The sequence below is a fragment of the Pteropus vampyrus genome, unplaced genomic scaffold (genome assembly GCF_000151845.1).
Source record: "Pteropus vampyrus isolate Shadow unplaced genomic scaffold, Pvam_2.0 Scaffold227, whole genome shotgun sequence".
Lineage (NCBI taxonomy): Eukaryota > Metazoa > Chordata > Mammalia > Chiroptera > Pteropodidae > Pteropus > Pteropus vampyrus.
This window is the reverse complement of record NW_011889008.1, coordinates 1,032,908-1,042,550: the sequence shown is the minus strand read 5'-3', so window position 1 is coordinate 1,042,550 and position 9,643 is coordinate 1,032,908. Positions and strand designations below refer to the sequence as shown.

General features: G+C 61.0%; 2 protein-coding genes across 2 annotated transcripts; one reads left to right on the top strand and one right to left on the bottom strand.

Annotated features, from left to right (window-relative positions):
- Nucleotides 1-6: 6 nt before the first annotated feature.
- Nucleotides 7-2,696, top strand: TSPAN10 (tetraspanin 10). Its single transcript, XM_023519642.1, has 2 exons — nt 7-350; nt 2,179-2,696. Exons 1-2 carry the CDS (start codon nt 37-39, stop codon nt 2,570-2,572), a joined length of 708 nt encoding a protein of 235 aa, XP_023375410.1. The 5' UTR covers nt 7-36; the 3' UTR covers nt 2,573-2,696.
- A 1,274-nt stretch (nt 2,697-3,970) lies between these two features.
- Nucleotides 3,971-7,586, bottom strand: PDE6G (phosphodiesterase 6G). Its single transcript, XM_011373699.2, has 4 exons — nt 7,391-7,586; nt 5,804-6,009; nt 4,940-4,980; nt 3,971-4,532 (listed from the first exon to the last, which is right to left on the bottom strand). Exons 2-4 carry the CDS (start codon nt 5,947-5,949, stop codon nt 4,456-4,458), a joined length of 264 nt encoding a protein of 87 aa, XP_011372001.1. The 5' UTR covers nt 5,950-6,009; nt 7,391-7,586; the 3' UTR covers nt 3,971-4,455.
- Nucleotides 7,587-9,643: the final 2,057 nt, after the last annotated feature.

Sequence of the window (9,643 nt, the reverse complement as noted above, 5' to 3'; positions counted from 1 at the left end):
GGGAGTAGCTGGGGGGGCCCCCTGCCCGCAGACCCCATGCTGGGGCTGCTGCTGGTGGGGCTGGCGGTCAGCACCGTGAGCCTGGCGGGCTGCCTGGGCGCCCTCTGCGAGAACACCTTCCTGCTGCGCTGCTTCTCCGGGGGCCTCCTCGCCTTTCTGGTGCTGGAGGCCGTGGCGGGGGCCCTGGTGGTGGCCCTCTGGGGCCCGCTGCAGGATGGCCTGGAGCACGCCCTACGCTTGGCCATCACCCGGTACCAAGACGACCCCGACCTGCACTTCCTCGTCGACCAGGTGCAGCTTGGGCTGCGGTGCTGCGGGGCCGCCTCCTACCAGGACTGGCAGCACAACCTGTGAGTCCTGCCGCCCAGGGGAGGAGGGCGGTCGGGCGGCCACGCGCGCACGCGCGCACACATCCACACTCGCACACACACCCACACTCGCGCACACACACACACTCGCGCACACACCCGCACTCGCACACACACACACACTCGCGCACACACACACACTCGCGCGCACACACACACTCGCGCGCACACACACACTCGCGCGCACACACGCACGCGCGCACACAGACACACTCGCGCGCACACACGCATGCGCGCACACCCACACTCGCGCGCACACCCACACTCGCGCGCACATACACACTCGCACACACACCCACACTTATGCACGGGCCAGGGGAGCATGCAGGGGCTCTCGCGGAGAAGGGGCCACATCAGCCAGCAGACGTAGAATGCCAATTTGGGGTTTTAGGTAAGGACACCATACAAAACACCTCAATGTCAAATGCGAATAGCTTTCAGGTTAATTCAGGACAGTCTCCTTTTGCGGTGTGTGCACGTGTCCACATAGGTGCGTGTGCCCACGTGGGTGTGTGTGTCCGCGTGCGTGTGCGTGTCCGCGTGTGTCCGCATGTGTGTGTGCAAGTGTCCGCATAGGTGCGTGTGTCCGCGTGTGTCCGCATGTGTGTGTGCAAGTGTCCGCGTGGGTGCGCATGTCCACATGGGTGCGTGTGTCCACGTGTGTGCATGGGTCCATGTGTGTGCGTGTGTCCGTGTGTGTGCGTGTGTCCGTGTGTGTGCTTAAGCAGTGCTGAGGAACACAGCACAGTGTAGTCACATTCTGCTCCAGGATATGTTTTGTCATCTGTCCCCCACGTGTAGACACACAGGGCTGCACCTGCCCTCCACACGACCCCCATGACAGCTGGTATATGCCCCCCCTTGGGCCTTCCCAGGCACCCGATCATGACAAATGGAGTCATGTGGAGACTCTTGAAAACTGGCTATTTGACGCAACAGTCACTAAAATGTGCCGGGCACTCTGGAAGCATCCACATGGGTTGTTCTCGTTTGGTGGCTGCGTGTGATCTCGGATTGGTGGCTGCCCCTTGTGTTGTGACCAACTACCCTGCTGGCCCTCGAGCCCCTGCCTTAGTGAGGCTCAGTCTTCTGGGAAATGAGACAGTGTCTGGGGAGGAGGACGACGGGGCAAAGTTATAGGTCTCAGGACCTGGATGCCCGTCGTGGGTCAGGAGCACCTAGGGGCCGTAACGATGGCAACGCTCCCTCTCGGCCCTGGAAGCTCCTCCAAGCCTCCCACCTCTGGCCACTGCCCAGTCCTGCCCTCACGTCCTGCTATGACTCGTGGACCACTACAGAGACCTCTGCCAGCCCTCAGCCCACCTCCTGCTCAGGCTCTATCCGTTCAGACCAACTCTGCAGCATCTACCAAGCCAGGCCGTCCTACCCCCGCCCCTCACCAAGCGATTACCACCCCTTCACCATCTCACTGAACATGTCCATTCAAGCCAAGAAGCTGTCACCTCTGCCTGCACGTAGAGGGGAACCGTGTGCCAGGACCGATTACAGAAACCTGGGTGTGGCGTGTGTGTCTGTGTGTGCGCCAAGTACGCGTGCCCGTGCGCATGTGGATCTGCACCTCTGTGCCTCGTGCATCATGTGTATGCATCGTGCATGTGCATTTGTGCTTGCACATGCAGGCATGCATGTGTGCATATGCACAGGTGTGTGTGCGCGCGTGATGTGTGTGTGCCCACTACGCATGTGTGAGGCCATGGGAGTTTGAAGGTGGGTAAGAGACATGCGACACGGGACTGAGTCTCACACAGTGGGCCCCGCCCTCCGGACTGACGCCTGGTGCGCCTCGCAGGTACTTTAACTGCAGCTCGCCTGGGGTCCAGGCCTGCAGCCTTCCTGCCTCCTGCTGCATCGACCCTCAGGAAGATGGAGCCTCTGTCAACGACCAGTGCGGCTTCGGTGCCCTGGGCTTGGATGAGGATGTGGCTCAGAGAGTGGTGCACCTGGAGGGCTGCGGGGCGCCACTCCGACAGTGGCTGCGCCAGAACATCCAGGCGGTGGGCGGCTTCGTGATCGCGGTCGTGGTGGTCCAGGGGGCGGAGCTCCTGCTGGCCACGCAGCTGGTGAGGGCTCTAGCTGTCCGCAAGGCGGCGACGAAAAGCCGCGGAACCGGTGGGGCGGCCGGTCCTGTCCAGCCGAGCTGCGGCGCCTGTGGCGGGCCCCCAGCCAAGCAGGCCCCGGGCTGACTGGCAGATGGGACGAAAGTCGGGGGCGCCGGGATGGGGTGCAGGGCTGCAGGCCTCCCCCGCTTCCCAGTGCCAGAGTCCCGCACCAGGCGCTGTGGACACGCACCTCAGATACCTGGCCTCCTCCACCTGCTTGCTGTGCCTTGGGTCCCCAAGGTCCCCTTTCTACAGAGCGGGCACCGCCTCCTGCCCGGTCTATTTTCCCAAGGCCCCCCGCCATCCGATTTCGCGCTTCCAGAGCCTCTCGCCCAGACCACCGCCTCGCGCTGCTCCCGCGCTTGCCAACCGCGTTGGCCTGGGTGTAACCGCAGGCCCGCCTGAGCGCTGCTGCCTGGCATTATCTGCCTCCCAAGGACGGTGCCCGCGAGGCCACCAGGCGGGAGAGAGAAAGCTGAGTGAAATCCTGCTGCTGGGCCCTCAATTCCCACCCCCATGCCCACTTCTGACCCCTGCGCTTGACCGCTTCCTCCCATGCCAGCCTTCCAAGCTCCGCCTAAGGGCCCCGCCCATGATGCCACCCCTGAGGCACCAGTTATCACCACAGCCTGTCACCTGCACTCCTCTGAGGCCACCTCTCTCCTTCCCAGGCTTCTGCCTCCAGAAGGCTGTTTTGCGGGGAGTAAGTGTTATTGAGATGTATCATTCACACAGTAAATCGCACCGATCTTAAGTGGGTGACATGAGGAATTCTTACCTATCTAAATACCTGCGGACCCACCACCACGTCTAGATCCAGCCGGAGCAGGCCCCCTCGACCCTCCCTGCAGTCGCCTCTGCTCTGGCTTTATTATCTTCCCCTTGGGTGGCCTCTCTGGCATTCCCATAGACGGGTCCATGGAGGCCCTTCCTGGGAGCCACCGCCTGGTCAGCGCACCTGGTCCATGTTGATGTGTACTGGGCGGCTTCTGGACGATGACTGCAGCCAGGGACAGTGTGGCGTGGGTCAGTGTGGGGGTGCGCCGGCTTGCCCTAGGTATGGTGTCAGGAACGGAACTGCTGGGTCACTGGTGCATCTGTCCAGCTTTAGTGGACACTAAGGACGGGCTGGCCGGGCCACTGGGCCAGTTCCCCAATGTCTCTGCACCTGTCTCTCACCTGTGTGGTGGGGATAGGCGTTCTCTGCTCCTGGTGTGGCTGCTGTTGGGCCTCGTCCAGTCCCACCTCCTCGGTGAGCCCTGCCCTGGCCGCTGGGCGTGCGTGCAGCCCGCGCCTCGCCCCTGCCCTGGCCTGGCTGCGTGCGGCCCCCGTCATCGCGGGCCCGGGGGCAGTGCCCAAAGGGTTCCCTTCCCTCCTGGCCTGGCCAGGCCTGTGCCTCTGTCCACATGCTCCTCTGAAGCCACCCACACCCTTGGGCCCTGTCCCCATGCCCAGCACACCCCAGACGGGTCAGCAGGGCACAGAAATTTTATTTTGAAATGGGAAGAGCAAACGTGGGCCAAGGACAAGCTCTCCACAGGCGTGGTGGATTCGGAGGGGCCTCGCTCGCTCTCTGATGTCCCAGGACCCCCACCACTCCCCACGCCAACGCAGGAGCACCAGCTGGGAATGGCTAGTGGGGTGCTGTCCTCACCTCTGACAGGCAGGACAGGGGGCTGCGGTGTGGGGGACGCTCCTGGGAGGTGCTGCCCTGGCTTTCCAGCCACGGGAGGAGAGGGTCTGTGGGTCAGTGTCTCTGGAAGTTAAGCAGGACCAGGGGGCCCCAAAACAGTGTCTGGCAGGGAAGTGGTGGGCTCTTGGGGTCAGGAGGCCTGACACCCCCTCCAATGGTCCGCAGACACAAGCCGGTGATCCGAATGCCTTCGGGGGTGGTCCCCACGCTGGAATCCTGAGCAGGGGTCAGAGCGGGCAGCGGGGGCGGGAGGGGCCGTGGCCGGCTGGTCCTGCTAGATGATACCGTACTGGGCCAGCTCGTGCAGCTCCAGATGGTTGAAGGCCTCCCATGGGCAGATGACCGTGATGTCTGCAGGAGAAGGGGCCAGCGTGACCAGGACGGGCCGTGGCCTCACCCTGAGTGCTGAGGGTACCGGTCCTGGTGAAGACCCACCTCCCAAGACACTCCAGCTATTGCGGGGGGCAGTGCCCCACCCCGGAAGAGAGGGAGTGAAGCAGGCCCGAGGGAGGAGATGGAAGAAGGTGTGCCTTGCTGCTGGGGGGAGGGGGCTGCAAGGGCGTCTCGTTTTCTTCTGGCCCCTCCAAGCCCCCGGCGAACCCACCCTGTGGGAAAAACCCCACTTCCGGGGGATGCGACGCTTGGTGTTGAGAGAAAATGAAGGACAGGCTGGGGGCAGTGCCCCAAGTAAGCCTGGGCCCCGTATATTAGTGGACAGGTGAGTGGGGGGACCTGGGGAGACCTAGCAGCTGTCATACCTGTTCCCAGGCCTTCCATTCCAGGAATGTCATCCCCAAACCTGCAAGGACAGAGCGGTCAGGACAGTGGCCAGGGAGAGAGTGGAGCGAGGTGCGCGGCGGTGTGCCTGCACTTGAGTATAGGTTCCTAAGAGCATGGAGTATCTGTGAGTGTGTCCTGAGTGCATGTGGGGGGCTGTGAGTGTGCCCCAGGTGTGCATGTGGCTGAGTGTGCCCTGGGTGTGTATGTATGAGCTGTGAGTGTGCCCCGGGTGTGTGGGTGTGAGCTGTGAGTGTGCCCCAGGTGTGTATGTGTGAGCTGTGAGTGTGCTCCGGATGTGTATGTGTGAGCTGTGAGTGTGCCCTGGGTGTGTGGGTGTGAGTTGTGTGTGTGCCCCGAGTGTGTATGCGTGAGCTGTGAGTGTGCCCCGGGTGTGTATGCGTGAGCTGTGAGTGTGTCCCGGGTGTGTGGGTGTGAGCCGTGAGTGTGCCCCGGGTGTGTGGGTGCGAGCTGTGAGTGTGCCCTGGGTGTGTGGGTGTCAGTTGTGAGTGTGCCCTGGGTGTGTGGGCGGGCTGTGTGCCCTGGGTGTGTGTGTGTGAGTGAGTGTGGTTCCCAGGTCCCTTTGGCAGTAACAGCTGGAGAGTGACAGGAACTGCCCTGAGCCCCTCCCGCTTCCATGCCGTGGAATGGGGAGCCCTAAACAGGCCCCGAGCAGGCCCTCGGGAACCCCTTTAGGACCACGGGACCACGCTCGGCCAGGTAAGGGTGCTGAGGTCCCAGCTCCCCAGCCCTGGATGGAGAGCAGCCCCACATCCCTGCTGTGCAGCCTGGGGCCGGGCCCCTGCACCCCCTTGCAGGGGCGCCCCTTCCTCAGCTCTGCTTACCCTTGGACACCTTTCTTGGGGGGCTTGCTCTTGAACTGCCTGGTTTGCCGCTGCTTAAATTTGGGGGGTCCTTTCCTGGGGGTGACGGGCCCCCCAGTCACCCTGGTGGCCGACCGGATCTCGGGCTTGGGCAGTTCCAGGTTCATGGCCAGGTTGGCAGAGACCCTGTGGTGACCTTTGGCTTCTGAACTTCCTCAGGCAGTGGGCTGGTGGCAGATCAGGCGGGGGGTCAGGGGGTCATCCAGTCATCCCTCCCGCTTCCAACCCCCTTCAACCCACCGGAGCAGAGGAAAACCCAAAACATGAGACATAGGGGGCCCTCAGCACGACTGGACAGCAGCCTCTGCCATGTCCACTCAGGGCTCCACTGGGGCCAGGAAGGGGGGCCGCAAGTGTACCCCTCCTCACATGCCTCCCCTTCTGCACTCCCTCCCCAATCCCTGGGGGTTGGGACACTCGTCTCAGTCACGCGGCATGAAGGGCACCCAGCAGCAAGGCGAACTGCAGAATGACTGGCAAACGGGGAGCGGGGTGCCGGGCAGGGAGCGGCCTGTCTCAGAAAGAGACGCCGAGCTGCGGCATCGTCGCCCAGCAATGTCCTCCCTCTGCCGGTACCGGCCGCCGCTCGCCGTGCTCGGAGCCCGCTCTGGGGCCAGTGTCACCTACTGGTGTCCTTGCACCACCGCGCAGGGGGACCTCCCCTCCTCTCCCCAGATGCCCTAAGCCCTGGTAACCCTGGCCAAGGTCAAGGGCAGCTCAGCTTCCTCTAAGCCTATTAGCACCAGAGGGAAAGTAATCCCTCAGGGCCGCTGGGGTCCAGAACATTCTGAGGCTAAGCCCATGACACAGACGGGAGCCACCGCCCCCTCACCACACTCCCCAGCCACCACCTCTTGGGTCCCCTTTCTTGCCCTGCATCTGGCGGGCTGCAGCGCCTGACTCAAGCCTTGGGCTGCCGACAGCTGCCTGCTAGAGCGTCCAGGCTGCGACCAACCAGGAGGCAAAGACAAGCGGTCCCACTGGCCAAAGGCTCGGTGGTGGGTGCTGGCACCTGCGTGGGGTGGACCCAGCCATGGACCCTCTCTCCCTAAGGCTCAGCCTCAGTGCTGGTACCAGCCCCAGCCCAGGAGGGGTCCAAGGCAGACCAGACCCTGACACTCACTGCCACAGCCCAGACAGCGTAGGCCCAACCAGGCTCCGTCCCCAGTCCTGAGCCATCGGCCTGGCGTGGGCAGCTCTGAGCCTGATGGAGCTGTCCTGTGGTGACCACCGCCCAAGCGGCCCCAGTCCCAGCCCTGCCTCTGGCTGGTGCCCACCCAAGTTGACTGAGCACGTGTGGCCCAAGGCTCCCAGACCATTGCTGGCCTTGGGGACAGCCTGTACCACCGTTTGACTTGAGGGGGGAGGGCAGAGAGGTGACCAGCTGGGTGTCCTCTCTGAAGAAGAGGGCCGTGGTGGGGTCTCACAGATCCAGGCCTCAGCCTGGTGGTGAAAAGCCCACCGGCTTCCCACCCTCTGGGCAGATGCCCGCTAACTCCCCTGGGTAAATGGCCCCAGGAAAGGCAGCTGGGGAAGGTGACTACTCACCAAGCACTGGGGCGTCTCGGGCCGTGGGTCGAGTGGCTGGGCAGCCCTCACCACGGGGTCACCGGGCATTTATCCCACTCCCGGGTAAGCGGATTAGGACGGTTCCCTGACGCCACACTAATGAGATTGTCAAGGCCAGTCCGCAGGCACCGCCGCTGAGGATTCTGGGGGATGGGAAGGGGCTTGGTGTAGTCAGCACCTGAAGGAGGGACACGCCGGGGAGGGCAGTGAGACCACGAACAGCGACAAGGGCAGGACTCTCTGGTAGCTGCTTGTCCTTTGAGACATGAACGAAACGGCACTGGCTGCTGCCTCGAGCCCCCCCCTTCAGTCCTGACTTCCGGGAGATCCCGCCTTCGTGGCCCCAAGCCCTGTGTGGCCTGGCCCCTAGCCACTTCTTCGGCCTCAGCTTTCATCCCGCCCTCCTGCTGTGCTCCAGGGAGCCCCTTCCACCCCAGGGCCTTCACACCTGCTGCTCCGGACCCCCAGCTCGCCCCTCCTGGGACTCAGGGCTCTGCCCCAGCATCATTTCCTTAGGGCGCCCCCCATCCCAGGTTGGACCAGGATGCCTGGCCGATAGGCCTCAGGGCAGCTGGGCTCTCTCCCTCAGCACTTACCGTGCAGTTAAACGTTTGGATAATTTTGTTTTTTATTATAGTTGATGTAGGTTGTATTAGGTTCAGGTGTCTGACATGGCGATTTGACATTTATGTACCTTAGGAAGTGATCACAGTAAGTCTAGAACCCATCTGTTGCCACGCAGTTATGACACTATTGTCCTATGCTGTGCATGACATCTCCGTGACTCATAAACTGACAGTTTGCGCCTCTTATTCCCTATCAGCTTTTTCACGAATCCCCCCAACCCCCCTCCCCTCTGGCAACCATCAGTTTGTTCTCTGCATCTACAAGTCTGCTTCTATTTTAAGATCCACATATAAGTGAAATCACACGGCATCCGTCTTTCTCTGGCTTATTTCACTCATAATACTCTCTAGGTCCAACCACGTTGTCGCGAATGGCGAGATTTCCTTCTTAATGGCTGAGTGATGTTCCACTGTATGTATGCGCCGCTTCTTTATCTACTCATCCATCAGTGGACACTTTGTGACTTCCATATCTTGGCTATTACTAATAACGCCACCACGAACCCAGGGGTCCACATCTCTTTTCAAACTAGAGTTCTGGATTTCTTTGGAAAAATACCCAGGAGTGTTATTGCTGGGTCATAAAGTAGTTGTTTTTAATTTTTTGAGGAACCTCCATACTATTGGCCATCGTGGCTGCACCAGTTTACATTCCCGCCCACAGTGCACGAGGGCCCCCTTCTCTCCACGTCCTCGCCAACACGCTAGTTGTTGATTTTTTGATAATGGCCATTCTGACGGGTGAGGCGTTATCGCCCTGTGGTTGGCTGTGTTAAGCTGTCCTCCACACGAGTGGACTAGAGACCCTGGCGTCTGGCCCAGCGCCAGGTACTTCCCAGACGCTCAGTAAGCACCGGTGGGCTGAACAAAGACGAGGCGCGCGCCCGCAGGGCAGTCTCAGCAAGCCTGGTGCCGACGCTGCGCTGGCATCGACATGTTTACAACTAGGAGGGGCAAGGCCAGCGGCTCCTCTTTGGGAATGTCACATGGCAAGGGCCTTTGCCGTGACTGTTGAATCTAAAGTAAGGCTAATCCCATAGGATCCACTGGGTGGGATGTATGTATATACACGTACATACACGTGTGAACACATGTGAATACACCCACACGTGTGCCTATAGAAAACATGCTATGACTCCGTATTTTTGAGGAAAACACAGAGAAAACCTCTTCCTACATCTGAGATAAGCTACCTCTATGTCGCAGACCCCTCAGGGGCCCAGGCTGCACCGAGCTCCGCTGTGCTGCACTATTGGGAAAACTCTTCCACTTTCAAATCTGCACGACAGATCAGACTAGACGGCCTCTGAGATAGAGTCTGATAAATTGTGTTGCTATAATCACATTTCTCCAAACCAGTCAAAACTCTGAGAGCTTCTGGATGACACTTGCTAGCCGTGCAAGACAGGTGTCGGATGAGGTGTCCTCAGCACAGCACCAGTCTGCCTCTGGGCCACCGGTTTCCATGTCCGTGTGAAGTACTGGCTTTATATTCAAGGGAAGGCCTATTTGTCAGCTCAAATCCCATGCAAGTGGCATTACCACCTTAGCTTCTCCCTTAAATGAGATAAAACCTGCATAACTTCATGTAACCCCGCCCTGTCCA

Bases quoted from the DNA above. Each gene is read 5' to 3' on its own strand.
- TSPAN10 (XM_023519642.1), top strand. From the start codon at position 37: ATGCTGGGGCTGCTGCTGGTGGGGCTGGCGGTCAGCACCGTGAGCCTG. The intron at 351-2,178 runs GTGAGTCCTGCC...TGCGCCTCGCAG, and splicing joins CAGGACTGGCAGCACAACCT to GTACTTTAACTGCAGCTCGC.
- PDE6G (XM_011373699.2), bottom strand. From the start codon at position 5,949: ATGAACCTGGAACTGCCCAAGCCCGAGATCCGGTCGGCCACCAGGGTG. The intron at 4,981-5,803 runs GTAAGCAGAGCT...CTGTCCTTGCAG, and splicing joins CCCAAGAAAGGTGTCCAAGG to GTTTGGGGATGACATTCCTG. The intron at 4,533-4,939 runs GTATGACAGCTG...CTTCTCCTGCAG, and splicing joins AATGGAAGGCCTGGGAACAG to ACATCACGGTCATCTGCCCA.